The 15,632-nt window shown below is 45.3% G+C and overlaps 1 protein-coding gene across 1 annotated transcript in view; it reads right to left on the reverse strand.

Annotated features, from left to right (window-relative positions):
- Nucleotides 1-15,632, reverse strand: part of ATP6V0A4 (ATPase, H+ transporting, lysosomal V0 subunit a4) — an 87,519-nt gene that overhangs the window by 54,854 nt on the left and 17,033 nt on the right. Inside the window, exons 2-6 of the mRNA XM_011941556.1 lie at nt 8,288-8,421; nt 6,041-6,119; nt 5,652-5,746; nt 2,862-2,885; nt 2,449-2,460 (exon numbers count right to left, since the gene is read on the reverse strand). Of these exons, the coding sequence (XP_011796946.1) occupies nt 2,449-2,460; nt 2,862-2,885; nt 5,652-5,746; nt 6,041-6,119; nt 8,288-8,404 (327 nt within the window). The 5' untranslated portion in view covers nt 8,405-8,421. The remainder of the gene's footprint in view (nt 1-2,448; nt 2,461-2,861; nt 2,886-5,651; nt 5,747-6,040; nt 6,120-8,287; nt 8,422-15,632) is intronic.

A 15,632-nucleotide genomic window follows, 5' to 3' on the forward strand; every position in this document is an offset into this window, starting at 1 on the left:
AAAAAAAAAAAAAGAAAAGAAAACGAAACCCCCTCTCTACCAAAAATAGAAAAATTAGCCAGGGATTGTGGCACGTGCCTGTAATCCTAGCTACTCAGGAGGCTGAGGCCAGGAGAGTTGCTTGAACCCAGGAGGCAGAAGCTATGGTGAGCCGAGATCATGCCCCTGCACTCTAGCCTGGGCGACAGAGCAAGACTCCATTTCAAAAAATTAAATAACAATAAAAATAACTTCAGAAACATGAAACAATATGGAGTCTTAAAATAGAAAATGATGGGTCAGGCACAGTGGCTCAGCCTGTAATCCCAGCACTTTGGGAGGCTGAGGCTAGTGGATCACTTGAGGTCAGAAGTTCAAGACCAGCCTGGCCAACATGGTGAAACCCCGTTTTTACTAAAAATACAGAAAATAACCGGGCATGGTGGCACATGCCTGTAGTCCCAGCTACTCGGGAGGCTGAGGCAGGAGAATGGCATGAACCCAGGAGGCGGAGGTTGTAGTGAGCAGAGATCGTACCACTGCACTCCTACCTGGGTGACGAAGCTTTTTTTTAGACTCTGTCTCAAAGAAAAAAAAGAAAAAAGAAAAAAGAAAAAAATATATATATATACACACACACCTGTATGTATATATGTATACGTATGTAATATATATATGAAATGATGAAATAGCAAGTTGCAAAAGAATAAACAATATAGTTCCATTTAGACAAAATTTTTTAACATGTAAAGCTATACCATATGTTATTTAGAAAAATAAATATGTAATAAAACTATGAAGAAATAAAGAAAAATACAAAAGTTAGGATAATGATGATCTCGAAGGGAAGAGGGGAAAGGAGATAGAGGAGGGGTGAGGAGGGGCACACAGGCTTTTATGAATGTCCCTATGGGTACCATTATCTTACACAGGGCAACAGACACATGGTGTGTGCTGATCCTTACTTTTTATACCTTACATGTTTTATAAAAATTCTACTAATTTAGCCAGGTACGGTGGCTCACACCTGTAATCCCAACACTTTGGGAGGCTGAGGCGGGCAGATCACGAGGTCAGGAGATCGAGATCATCCTGACTAACACAGTGAAACCCCGTCTCTACTAAAAACACAAAAAAAAAAAATTAACCAGGCATGGTGGCGGGTGCCTGTAGTCCCAGCTACTCTGGAGGCTGAGGCAGGAGAATGGTGTGAACCCAAGAGGCGGAGCTTGCAGTGAGCCGAGATGGCGCCACTGCACTCCAGCCTGGGTGACAGAGCGAGACTCTATCTCAAAAAAAAAAAAAAAATTTCTACTAATTCAATTTAATGTTTAACAAAAGCAATAACAAATTCACACTGAAACACACAGGAGTGAAACTCTAGAATAAAGACAAAACGTTAAAGGCTATCAGGTAAAAAAAGGACATATATCCACAAAGGGGTTATAATTGAACCAGTAGCAAATATTATGAGAAAAATTTAGTGAATATGTGTCTTGAAGTGTTAAGTGTAACTGTCATCTACAGCTTGCACACGAAGGGGTAGTGGGGAAAGGTTGGCAGGTATTACAGAAAGACAGGAAAGGGAAGTGAAGTAAAAAACAAAAAGAATAATAACCAAAAAAGCCAGTGAATCAGAAATCACAATAAATGGAAATGGATAAAGGTCATCTATTAAAGAAGAGATTATCATGCTAGTTTTCAATCCATCTAAAAGATACTGTTAACAGAGTTGCTTTTGTTTTTTGGTTTTGTTTTTAAGACAAAGTCTCACTGTGTCACCCAGCCACGATCTTCGCTCACTGCAACCTCCACCTCTCGGGTTCAAGCGATTCTCTTTTCTCAGCCTCCCAAGTAGCTGGGATTACAGGCCCGCGCCACCAGGCCCGGCTAATTGTTTTGTATTTTTAGTAGAGACGGGGTTTCACCGTATTGGCCAGGCTAGTCTCGATCTCCTGACCTCAAGTGATCCACCCACCTCAGCCTCCCAAAGTGCTGGGATTACAGCCATGAGTCACTGCATCTGGCACAAAAAGATTTTTTTAAAACAATAAATGATAATCCTGTAAATGTTAGCTCTCCCTGAAATGCTTAGTATCAGACAAAATTGAATTACTATGGAAAATTTCAAACACACAGAAGCAGAGAGAATCTCATCCACCCATCATCCAGCTTCAGTTCCATTCCATTCCCACCCCTCTCGGAGACAGCCATTACCTTGAATTTTGAATACTGAATATAATGACACAAAGTTGGGGGGAAAAGTAAATCTTCATTTCCCAATCATTTCCTCTATCCACTTAATGATGCCATAAAAATAATGCTGCTATTACTATACATAACGGATATATATTTATATGAAAGTATAGTTGCATGAGAATAAAGCCTGAAAACAAGGAAAAGTCAGGGCAATTTCTGCTGGGATGCTGGTTTTTTTCTTCCCCCCCGAATTAGTATTTCCTCTAGGACTGTTATAAAAGCCTCTTTAGAAACTGCACAAGGCAGGGGCCCAGAGCCATTGGTGTACTGTTGCCAAAGGATTCGACTCTCTAGCAATGTTGGGGCAACACAGCTAACTGCAGGATTAGTCAAATCAATCAATCAACAAATCAATCCCAGTGAGCAATGAATAGTAAAATACATTACTCTCCTACTTTTATGCTGGTGGGTTTTGTTTTTGTTTTTTTTTGAGAGAGGGTCTCACTCTGTCGCCCAGGCTAGGGTACAGTGGTGTGAACACAGCTTACTGCAGCCTCGACCTTCTGGTAGCCATTCTCCTGCCTCAGCCTCCCACGTAGCTGGGACCACAGGTGCACATCACCACACCCAGCTGATTTTTTTCATTTTCTTGTGGAGACAGAGTCTCATTATGTTAGGCAGACTGGTCTCAAACTCCTGAGCTCAAGCAATCCTCCTGCCTTGGCCTCTCAAAGTGTTGGGATTACAGGCATCGCCCAGCCCTGGTGCTGTTTTAATTTCCTTTTTACAGCAAATAACATTCAGAAGAAAAACACTAAGGAAAGACTTGTGCACACATCTGATTGCCCCTTATCTAGTCCCACAAATTTATGAATGTAGGGCTTTAACACCTTAAAATATCATGCTGTCTTTTTTTTGTTGTGTTTTTTTTTTGAGACACAGTCTCGCTCTGTCACCCAGGCTGGAGTGCAGTAGTGCGATCTCGGTTCCCTACAACCTCCCCCTCCTGGGTTCAAACAATTCTCCTGCCTCAGCCTCTGGAGTAGCTGGGATTACAGGCATGCACCACCACACCTGGCTAATATTTTTGTATTTTCAATAGAGATGGGGGTTCACGATGTTAGTCAGGCTGGTCTCGAACTCCTGACCTCAAGCAATACCCCCGCCTTGGCTTCCCAAAGTGCTGGGATTACAGGTGTGAGCCACTATACATTTTTTAAATCCATCTAAGAGACACCCTTACCAAAGAGATAAAAGATAAACAATATAGCCCAAAACAATAAATTTCACAAAAAAAATAAAAAGGGCTATCCACTCAAATGCTAGCTCGCCCCACCCAGAAAAGCTTATTAATATCAGTCAAAATTGAATCTTTTAAACTTAAAATGGTGAAACTTGAAAATGTGTGTGCCTTGGCATGGTTGAAGTCAGCCAAAACTAAACCCAGTTGGATGAATTACTTTTTTAAGGTACTACAGCCAACTCAGTTTGAAAACAAAAGCAGCACATGTTACCTGTTTAACAAAATCAAGACAGGCTCTATGCTTGTCAAGTTTCAGTGTAATATCAAAAAAGAATATCCACAATTATTTGAAAAGGCTATTAAAATATTCCTCCTTTTTCCCACTACTTATCTGTGTAAGGCTGGATTATCTTCCTCTAGTTCAATAAAAACAGCACATCACCAACAGATTTAAAGTAGAAGCAGGTGTGAGAAACCAGCTGTCTTCTATTAGCCAAGCACTTCAAAAATTCACAAACAATGCCACCCTTCTCATGAAAGTATTTAAAAAAAAAAAAAACACATTTCATTTTTCATTTTAAAAATGTTAGCATGTAATGAGACATTATTGTTATTTTCAAGTGAATTAACACATAAATATTTTACATACTTTTCCATTTTAATTTGTAATACAGTAAAAAAGTCAATAAACAGGCCAGGTGAGGTGGCTCACGCCTGTAATCCCAGCACTTTGGGAGGCCGAGGCGGGTGGATCATCTGAGGTCAGGAGTTCAAGACCAGCCTGGACAACATGGTGACACCCCCTCTCTACTAAAAATACAAAAATTAGCTGGGCATGGTGGCGCATGTCTGTAATCCCAGCTACGTGGGAGGCTAAGGCAGGAGAATCACTTGAGCCCAGGAGGCAGAGGTTGCAGTGAGCCAAGATCACACCGCTGCACTCCAGCCTAGGCAACAGAGCAAGAATCCATCTCAAAAAAATATGATAAGGTCCAAAATATTTTCTAGAAGATCTGACAATCTAATATCCTATGTGAGTGTCAAGATTTATACCACTGATGGCTTTGAAATTTTCAAGAATTTGAAGTTATCTTAAAAAAACAAAAACAAAAAACAGCCAGAGAAAAAGCTTAGCTCGGTGAAGCCTTGCCTACCTGCCCACGCCCTGAATGAGCTGTTCCACCACCAAGGATGAAATACCTGCTTTTTCAATTAAGTTCCCCAGGGTCCTCCATGGTCTGCCTCTGCTTACCTCTTTACTTCCTCTCCCAGCCCTGCCCCTCATCCCTGTCCCCACCATCTTCTTTATAAGCCTTTGGAGGGCAGTGTCATGTTTATTTCTCTCTAAGGTACCTTGCACGTGGCAGATAGTCAGTGGTTTTTTTTGTTTTTTGTTGTTTGTTTTTGAGATGGAGTCTTGCTCTGCCGCCCAGGCTGGAGTGCAGTGGCATAATCTCAGCTCACTGCCACCTCTGCATCCCGGATTCAAGCAATTCTCATGCCTCAACCTCCCAAGTAGCTGGGATTACAGGCATGTACCAGCACCCCTGGCTATTTTTTGTATATTTAGTAGAGACAGGGTTTCATCATGTTGTCCAGGCTGGTCTCGAACTCCTGATCTCGTGATCCACCTGCCTCGGCCTCCCAAAGTGGTGGTATTACAGGGGTGAGCTACTGCACCCAGGCAGTATTCAGTGTTTTTTATAAAAGACAGAAGGGGAAGGAAATAGAGAAGAAAAGAGGGAGAGTCCCATCAGCTGAAATGTCCTTGAAAACTGCAGTCTTCTGCCAGTTTACCTACAGAAGCCAGTCAGAGAAGCAGCCTCCATCTAGTGTGGGTCCAACTCATCTGCTTCCCACCAGACAGAGAATTAGAAAACATCCCCTTATACCCACACTCAACCCATTCAGTGGCACCCCGCAGACAAGACTGGCTGCCTGTAAGAATCAAACGCCCACAAGAGCAATCAACTCCTCCAAGTAGGCTAAGCTTCCCTAGGGCTATGCCGAGAAAGGAAAACAGCTGTCTCCAGATCAGCAGGTGTGGCTCTAAAAACTGCACACTGGGATTTTCCTGGGGCTGCAACCCTGAGAAGGGGACAACCATGCAAGCCTGTCTCCCTGCCTTCAGCAACCAGGTTCGGGACCTGCAAGTGGCTCTCAGGGCCTTCAAGGAGACAGGCTTCATTGCTGTCCTTACCTGGGGAGGCCAGCAAAATGGAGAACTTACCTCCAGGGTAATCATTTCCCGTGGGAGCGGGGTCAGTGGGCTTTTCTCAGGCAACCGAACTGCAATCTCATTTTGCATCTCGTCTTCCAGAAAACCTGAAGAATGAAAACCCACCAGAAATCTCAAGGTGATTGTGTTTTCTCGTAACTAAGAAATGAGGTCAAGCAAGGCGTGTGCCTTTCACTCAGCTCAGCTACCTGAATTGTCCTAGGAGCTGCCACGGCACCTGGGTCCCACCCCCACCTCCCCCATTCCCTCCAGGTGGGCCTCTGAGACCATCTCAAAAAGTATTGCAAACAGGGACACATTCGTTAATTAAGTCCTGCAAACTATTGACCCCCCCTTGCCAGTTCACATTTGAACAATAAGCAAAAAAAAAATTGGCTTACGGAGGATTCTCTCCAGTGATTCACACCTTCTGACTTCATTCACAAATTTCCTTTGAAAGCTGTTCACATTCATATTTAACTGCGGGAGGAATCACAAGACACACGTTAGTAGCAACAGTTGTCAATAGATTCCTTTTGGGTTTTTTTGGTTTTTTTCTCTTTTTTTGAGTTTCAATCTTGTCACCCAGGCTGGAGTACAGTGGTGTGATCTCAGCTCACTGCAACCTCCGCCTCCTGGGTTCAAGTAATTCTTCTGCCTCAGCCTCCCGAGTAGCTGGGATTACAGGCACCCACCACCATGATCGACTAATTTTTGTATTTGTAGTACAAAATTGATGGGGTTTCACCATGTTGGCCAGGCTGGTCTCGAGCTTCTGACCTAAAGTGATCCGCCCACCTCAGTCTCCCAAAGTGCTGGGGTTACAGGCGTGAGCCACTGCACCAAGCCCCCTTTTGGTTATTTTATCTTTTTAGTACTAGAGAATGTTGCTGGAATTCTCTTAGGAATAGATGCTTCCATGCACAAGACAGGCGAGTTACAGGCAAAACGTACCTTGGTGTTCTTCTACTCAATCCCCCAAATGCTTCAACTTTCACCCTCCCATTTCTAAAAGAAACAAAGTCCTGGCCAGGTGCAGTGGCTCAGGCCTGTAATCCCAACACTTTGGGAGGTCGAGGCTGGTGGATCATTTGAGCCCAGGAGTTTGAGACCAACCTGGGCAACACAGGGAGACCTTGCCTCTACAAAAAATTACAAAATTAACCAAACATGGTGGCGTGCATTTATAGTCCCAGCTACTCAGGGGGCTGAGGTAGGAGGATGGCTTGAGCCTAGGAGGTCGAGGCTATAGTGAGCCACGATTGTGCCACAGCACTCCAGCCTGGGCTACACAGTGAGACCCTGTCTCAAAAAAAAAAAAAAAAAATTGACTTAATCAAAATTTAAAACTTTTGTGCATCAAAGGATACTTAATAGCGTCCTTTCACTTTCTTTTTTTTTTTTTCTTTTTTTTTTTGAGGCGGAGTCTCGTTCTGTCGCCCGCACTGGAGTGCAGTGGCCAGATCTCAGCTCACTGCAAGCTCCGCCTCCCGGGTTTACGCCATTCTCCTGCCTCAGCCTCCTGAGTAGCTGGGACTACAGGCGCCCGCCACCTCGCCCGGCTAGTTTTTGTATTTTTAGTAGCAGGATGGTCTCGATCTCCTGACCTTGTGATCCGCCCGTCTCGGCCTCCCAAAGTGCTGGGATTACAGGCTTGAGCCACCGCGCCCGGCCCCCGCATCCTTTCACTTTCTTAATAGAAAGTGAAAAAACCCACAGCATGGGACAAAGTATTTTCAAATAATACATCCACCTCAAAAAAGAAAAGAAAGGTAAAGAAAAAAGAAAGGAAAGGAAAAGAAAGAAGGAAGGAAGTCCACCCTCATCTAAGTTTACCTTATTTCTCTGCCTTGGCTATCCAAATGAGCCTCAAAATCCTCAATGGGGCCATAAAAACGACCAGACCTTGAAGACTGCACAGCTCCATGTAACATATCACAGTCATCAACAAAACTTCTACTCTCAGCTCAGCTCAATGAACGTTATTGAGGACCTGCCTCATATGAGGTCCTGTGTGAAGAACTAGGGATGTGAAGAACAAGATGTGATCCTTCCCCGCAGGAGCTTAGCTCTGACCTTGACCTTAGTGAAGAAGTAAAGAAGGGCTGGTTTTCTAAATTAGACTAAGAGCTTAATGAGGGTCTAAACTGCCCCTGGGAAATGATACCCCAGTGTCATACTCAAGACAGTCTAACTGTAGAATGTCACTCTGAAACTCAATTCCGGGTATTACAACCAACTCTGGAATCCAAAATACTTTTTCCTCAGCCTGTCTAGTCAGGAAAAATAGTTTTTATGGTCAGAACAAGGTTTGGTAACCTACATGCCCATTGGCTACATACAATGTTTGAAGACGCTACACAAGAGAAAACAAATTCAATGACATCTAACATGTAGTGATTGCATTAGAGCTTCAAGACATTCCTATAAAGGAGACAGGCATGGAGGGAGGGAGAACATGCTCTTGAATGACCTGCCTGGTCATGACAAATCCTAGCCAGAAGCACTGAAACTACAGAATTTCGTCGATTCCAGCTCACGGCTCCTCTCCCTACAAAATGGTTATTGTTCACCATAAAGAAGTGTTCTGCAAGAATTATCTACTCCACCCCTGCCTTCCTCTTATCTCCAAAGAACTCAGTACCTACATCTTTGAACTGAACCAATCCAAGCTCTCCGAGCTCAGCCACACAGCAGTATGCAGCTTCCACCTGGAGAAACAGTTGTGACAAACACATCTCCTCGCTTCGAAACACAGACGCCATCTTGGCCCAGCTTCGGTCTACAGGAGAAAAAGAAAAAGATATTAGTATTTAAGGTAATAAATGTGTGAAAACCTTAGGATGAAATTTTTAAGTTAAATTAAAATTTAACGGGGAAAAAATGCATTAGGAATCACTCCTGATTTTAGGAGACTTTTTTTTTTTTTTTGAGATGAGGTCTCACTCTGTTGCCCCGGGCTGGAATGCAGTGGTGCAATTTTGGCTCACTGCAGCCTCAACCTCCCAGGCTCAAGTAATCCACCCATCTCAGCCTCCTGAATAGCTGGGACTACAGGTGTGTACCAGGATGCCCGGCTATCCTGATTCTAAAAATGTAAACAAAAACAAGATAGCACTTTATGCCCTCTATCAGACTGGCAAAAGATTATACTTTATTTTTGAGACAGAATCTTGCTCTGTCATTCAGGCTAGAGTGCAGCGGCACAAACACGACTCACTGCAGCCTCAATCTCCTGGGCTCAAGAGATCCTCCTGCCTCGGCCTCCTATGTAGCTGGGACTACAGGTGTGCAGCACCATACCTGGCTGTTTTTTTTATTTTTTCTGTTGAGATGGAGTCTTGCTGTGTTGCCCAGGCTGGTATTGAACTCCTGGACTCAAATGATCCTCCCACTCTGGTCTCCCAAAGTGGTGGGATACAGGCATGAGCCACTACTCTCAGCTGGCAAAATATTTTAAAATATGACTAAAGACTCGAGTTGTGGATGGTATGAGAAAACAGGCCCTTTCATGCACTAGAATGTCACTCCGGAACTCAGTCCTGGGCATCACAACCAACTCTGGATTCCAGAACACTTTGTCCTCAATTTCCCTAGTCAGGAAAAATAGTTTTTGTCATCAGAACGAGGTTTGGTAATCCCTGTGCCCATTGGGTATATCCAATGTTAACGTGTAAATTCTTTGTAGCTTTTTCAGAGGGCAATTTATCAATGTCTATCAAATCTTATATCCCTCATACCCACAAATCAAGATGTCCACTGCTATTTATCCAGACAGACTTGGATATGTATGGAGAAACGGAGGAACAAGAACAGTTCTTAAAGCATTGTATGTAATAATTATAGTAAATGGCTGTAACCTAGATATCCATCAATAGGGAAATGATTAAATAAACTGTGATATAACAGAGCCCTGTGCAGTCAGCAGGAATAAAATAAATCTGTATGTCCTGTATATGGAAGAAGGATGCCCACGGGTGAGTGGGGCAGGGGAATGGTGCGAGTTTGGTTAGCCAAAACTGACCTGCAAGACACAGTTCCACCATACAGTCACAAGTGTGTATTGACACTGCTGATTAAAAAAAAGGACTAAGACTCACACTCCTGAAAGGGGAATCTCAAATATCTAGACTGAAATAGATTAAAACATCCACCATACTCAACAGATGCATGTCCAAAGTTTAACCGTGACACTGGGAGATGATCTTGAAGCCATCATCACCAGCTGGCACAGAGCATACACAGCCTGGGAACGGAGCCCTGGTCATCAGAGGCCTCCCAGCAGCGATCGATGCATTGCAAACTCTAGGGTGGGGCAGTTTGCCACTCCTGAACATTTCTCTGTTCCTTAGTAGACCATCCAAGTCATGCTGCCCATTGAATTGCCTTTAGTGACACTCAGAACAGGTGGCAGGGAAGGGCACCTCCCGGGGGGTTAGAAGAAAGTGAACCTCTTTCCAACGGTGAAATTGAAGGCCGCATGAGAGCCAAGGGGAGGAGGAGGGCACAGAAGCTATTCCCAAAGATCCTCCCGATGGCCCTGCTGCTGCCAAACCACACTGTTTCCCCCCAGGTCAACCTTCTGGAAGAACTTCCACACCTCCAGAGTAGATTTAATTTTATCACGTACAGAGTATCTACTGTGTGCTGGATATTGGGCCTACCCATTGTCCCGGTTTCACACAGGACCAACTCTACAGTCCTCGAGCTGGCCAGCCAAAGGCTGCAGGACCTGGCCTCCTCTGTGTCCTCCTCCAGCTTTGGCCTCTCCAGGGACCCTGCATTTCTTCCCAGCTTCCACCCCCTTCAGGCCCTTCACCCAGGCCTTCCCCTGGGTTTGGAACCTCAATCTCCTCCTCTCCACCGTCCATCCCATGCCCCACATGACCCCGTCACTCCCCCAGTCTCCATGTAAGGATCTTCTTCCTCCACAAGCCTTCCCTGACACCCCCAGCTCCCTCAAGGAGCTTAGCCCCCTCCTACATGCCCCCAGAAGAGCAATCATTTGCAATCGCTCGTTTTTAACCGCCTGGATTCCCCACACATAAACCAGTGAAGTCCACAAGGCTAGAACCATGCCCTGCTTCCACTTCCACACCGGTCTAGGTCAATAGCACCACAAAGTGGGCGCTCCAGAAGCATTTTCCCATGTGTGGATCAGAGGATAAACATCATCCCTCAGGAAGTGCACATGGTCTAGGCCCACATTTGTGCCTTTTGACACCAAGATGAATTCAAAGCTTTCCTACTGCCCTGTCTAGTAACTACAGCCAAGTGAACTTAGACCAGAGACCCAAGGCATTCACTTCATGCAGATCAAAAGCATAGCATCAACACCCTTCTTACCCCAGCTTCCTCCAGGCGGGTCCTGGGTGGGGGTCTGGGGCAGACAGTGGTTTCACCGACCTGATGCACAGAGCAGGGAGCCCCAAGTCCTGCGGCCCTCCGGGCTTGCTAGCAGTCCTGGGTGGAGCAGCAGCCACCGGTGAATCCTCAGGTGGCCTCCCCGCAGCGCCCCTCCCGGCTCCTTCTCCTCCCAGGCTCCCAAAGAGCCAGGAGGCAGCTCTGTTGTATCAACACTGGCCTGTTGTGGGTGAGGACAAACCTGCCCCACCGGCCAGCCCGCTCAGCCCCCGCCCCACCTGTGCCCTCTGCCATGACCTTAAGTTTCCAACAGGAAGCATTCATTTATTTTCTAATGAAAGTAACTTGCCCCTCAGGGAGCTGAAGGTTGAGGACAAGATTCCTGGAGGCCCTAGAAGGACCCCAGTAAATGAAGACATCCCTTTAACTTGTGAAAATGAAATAACTTTAAAAAATAATTTTGGGGGCCGGGAGCGGTGGCTCATGCCGGTAATTCCAGCACTCTGGGAGGCTGAGGTGGGCAGATCATTTGAGGTCAGGAGTTTGAGACTAGCCTGGCCAATATGGTGAAATCCTGTCTCTACTAAAAATACAAAAAAATGAGCAGAGTGTGGTGGCGGGCGCCTGTAATCCCAGCTACTCACGAGGCTGAGGCAGGAGAATCGCTTGAACCCAGGAGGCAGAGGTTGCAGTGAGCCTAGATCATGCCACTGCACTCCAGCCTGGACGACAGAGCCAGACTCCATCTCAAAAATAATATATATATATGTATATACATACACACACATATATATAGGTATATATACCTATATACCTATATACATATATATACATATATACGTATATAGGTGTGTGTGTATATACATATACATATATAAATAAAATATATGTATGTATATATAAATGAAAAAATAAAAATAGTTTTGGAAAATAAAAAATATCACACTCACCATCCTATCAGCTATTAACCAAAACACTCTACTTTCAAAGGAAAATAGAAGACTCCTTATGAAATGCCCAATGGCTAAAATTCAGCTTCCGCTGTGGCCCAGGTAAAAAGAGACAGAAGCAAATGTGGTATGTGCCCTTTTCCTTGGCGGGGTCTTGTCTTTTCCTATTTATTTGACAGAGGGTGCGAGGGGCAGAACAAGCCAATTAGGTGCGTTTCTCTTGCCCAGGGGTGGGGCGGCTGCAACAGAAACCTGTGTTTATTTGAATGAGCTTTGCTTCTCCAGGGCGATGCACAGATGCCCCGCAGGGACTCTCCCCACCAGTGAGCCTTAGAAGGTACCCCAGAATGAGTGAGGGGGGTGTTTTTTTTTAACTTTTTAGTATGGAAAAACTGAAGCACCTGCAAAAGTACAGAAAACAATACAGGGAACCCCTATATACACATCACTTGGCCACACCAGTTCATGAATGTTCTATCATTCACACCTCACCCACTTCCCCTACCCACCTCTGATTATTTGGAAGCAAATCCCATACATCATATTATTTCTTTCAAAATATTTCAGCATGTATCTCTAAAAGATAAGGATTCTTTTATACACACATATACACACAAACACACATAAAATACCAGACACTCCTAAAATTCAGTAATTCTTAAATTTGCCTTAATATAAAATATCCCATCAGGATTCAAGTTTCCTAGATTGTCTGAGATTTGCATTTTTTTTAAGAGACAGGGTCTTGCTCTGTTGTTCAGGATGGAGTATGGTGGCGCAAACACAGCCCACTGCAGCCTCAACCTCCTGGGCTCAAGTGATCCTTCCACCTCAGCTTCCTGAGTAGCTAGGACTACAGGTGTGCATCACTATGACTGACTTTTTTTTCTTTTTATTTGAGACAGAGTCTCACTCTGTCACCCAGGCTGGAGTGAGGTGGCACGATCTCAGCTCACTGCAACCTCTGCCTCCCGGGTTCATGCCATTCTCCTGCCTCAGCCTCCCTAGTGGCTGGGACTACAGGTGCCCGCCACCACACCCGACTAATTTTTGTATTTTCAGTAGAGATGGGGTTTCACTGTGTTAGCCAGGATGGTCTTGACCTCCTCACCTTGTGATTCGCCCGTCTCGGCCTCCCAAAGTGCTGGGATTACAGGCGTGAGCCACCATGCCCAGCGATTGGCTGATTTTTTTAATTTTAATTTTTATAAAATACTACAACATAAAGACATGGTATCACTATGTTGCCCAGGCTGGCCTCCAACTCCTGGCCTACAAGTAATCCTCCCACCTCCGCCTCCCAAAGTGCTGGGATTACAGGTATGAATCACCATGCCTGGCCAAGACTTGCATTTTTAATAAGCTCCTCAGGTGATACCTGTGCATGATCACATTAGAACCATTGTTTAGAAAACACAGAGTGAGAAATCAAACTTTAGCCTGGGAAGTGGCAGGGAGGAGCTGTAGGCGGTTTGGGAAAATCAGCTAAGCCGATGCAGCGATTGTGAACCTGGGGCAGTGGAGGCCCAGCCCTCCGAGGGAGCACCTGCTCTGTACCCTGGAGGAAAGGAGCTGCTTGGGTTTCTTGAGAGGCGGAGCTCAGCTGCACCCACCCATTCCACCAGGGCAGATCTGCCCAAGAATCCAGACTCACCTGGATGAAGTTCCAAAGGCTGAACTCAAGATTTGCAAAGAAGAGCAGGAAGATAAGAACTGAAAACTGCAAAAGATATTCCCAGTGTTGAGATTCTACCTCTCCTGTCATATGAGCTCCGAACTAGGAGCACTGGCCTCAATTCATGCCTCCCTCCCCTCTCCACTTCACCTGCCCACTTCTCATCCTGCTCTTCCCCAAGGCTGGTGTTTGCTGTGTGTCCCAATCAGTGGGTGGGGCAGTAGTTTTCAAATGTCTGGGTGCCCAGAAACCACTCAGGAACATGTGGAGAAAAGAGTACATCCTAATGGTTAAGAGCAGAGGCTCCCGCCCAACTGCCGGAGTCAGGATCCCAGCTCTGCCATTTACCATGCATGACCTTGGGAAAGCTATTTAACCCCAGGGCCTTAGTGACCTTATCTGAAAGACAGAAGAGGCTTACTTAGAAAATAGAAGTATAGGCTGGGCATGGTGGCTCATGCCTGTAATCCCAGTTTGGGAGCCTGAGGTGGGAGGATAACTTTGAGGCCAGGAGTTCGAGACCAGCCTGGCCAACATGGTGAAAACCCCTCTCTCTACTAATAATACAAATTTAGCCAGGTGTGGTGGTGTGTACCTGTAATCCCAACTACTTGGGAGGCTGAGGCATGAGAATTGCTTGAACCCGGGAGGTGGAGGTCGTAGTAAGCCGAGATGGCACCACAGCACTCCAGCCTGAGAGACACAGCAAGACTCCATCTCAAAACAAACAAACAAAAAAGTATGTGTGCGGTATATCAGAGTAGGAGGCAGGGGCCAAGCCATGTGAGGTCTGCTGGGCCAATAAGAAATTTGAATTTCATTCTAATAGCATTGGGAAGTCCTTGGGAAATTTTAAGCAGGGAAATGGCATGACCTGGTTCACATTTCTAAAAATATTATGGCCGGGCGCGGTGGCTCACACCTGTCATCCCACCACTTTAGGAGGCTGAGGTGGGTGGATCACCTGAGGTTGGGAGTTCAAGACCAGCCTGGCCAACATGGTGAAACCCCATCTCCACTAAAAATACAAAAAATTAGCTGGGCTTGGTTGCGCATGCCTGTAATCAAAGCTACTCAGGAGGCTGAGGCAGGAGAATCGCTTGAACCCGGGAGGAGGAGGCTGCAGGAAGCCGAGATTGCACCATTGCACTCCAGCCTGGGCAAAGAGAGGTAAACTCCGTTTCAAAAAAAATATATATATATATATATAAAACTTTGGCTTCTGCATCTGGAAAAAGGGAGGGAGTAGAAATACTCTTTCTTTCCAACCAGTAAAAATAAAAACCCTGTACAGTATATATACAGCAAACATAAGCAGACTATGAAAGCTGGACAGAAGACAGACCCTCTAGGAATCACAAGATGCAAGAAACAACACAGAGGTGAGTTCTCTGGGTTTTCTTGTTACTTCCTACAGGTTGAGCATCCCTAACCTGAAAATTCAAAATTGCAAATGCTCCAAAATCCCAAACTCTGAGCACCAATATGACACCACAAGTGGAAAATTTCGCTGACTTCACGTGACAGGTCGTAATCAAAACTCAGGCACACAACACACACTTCATTCAGAGTCCTCAAGGGAAAAATAAAATGACCTTCATGCTATGTGCATAAGGTATATATAAACATATATGAGGCTGGGCGCAGTGGGTCACGCCTGTAATCCCAGCACTTTGGGAGGCCGAGGCGGGCAGATTACTTGAGGTCAGGAATTCGAGACAAGCCTGGCCAACATGGTGAAACACCGTCTTTACTAAAAATACAAAAAAATTAGTGGGACGTGGTGGTGGGTGCCTGTAGTCCCAGCTACACAGGAGGCTGAGGCAGGAGAATCGCTTGAACCCAGGAGGCAAAGGTTGCAGTGAACCAAAATCGCGCCACTGCACTCCAGCCTGGGCGACATAGTGAGGCTCTGTCTCAAAAACAAAAAAAAAGATCATACATGACTTTTGTGTTTAGACTTGGGTCCCATCCCCAAGACATCTCATTATATATATATATATA

The sequence above is a fragment of the Colobus angolensis genome, unplaced genomic scaffold (genome assembly GCF_000951035.1).
Source record: "Colobus angolensis palliatus isolate OR3802 unplaced genomic scaffold, Cang.pa_1.0 Scaffold2, whole genome shotgun sequence".
Classification (NCBI taxonomy): domain Eukaryota; kingdom Metazoa; phylum Chordata; class Mammalia; order Primates; family Cercopithecidae; genus Colobus; species Colobus angolensis.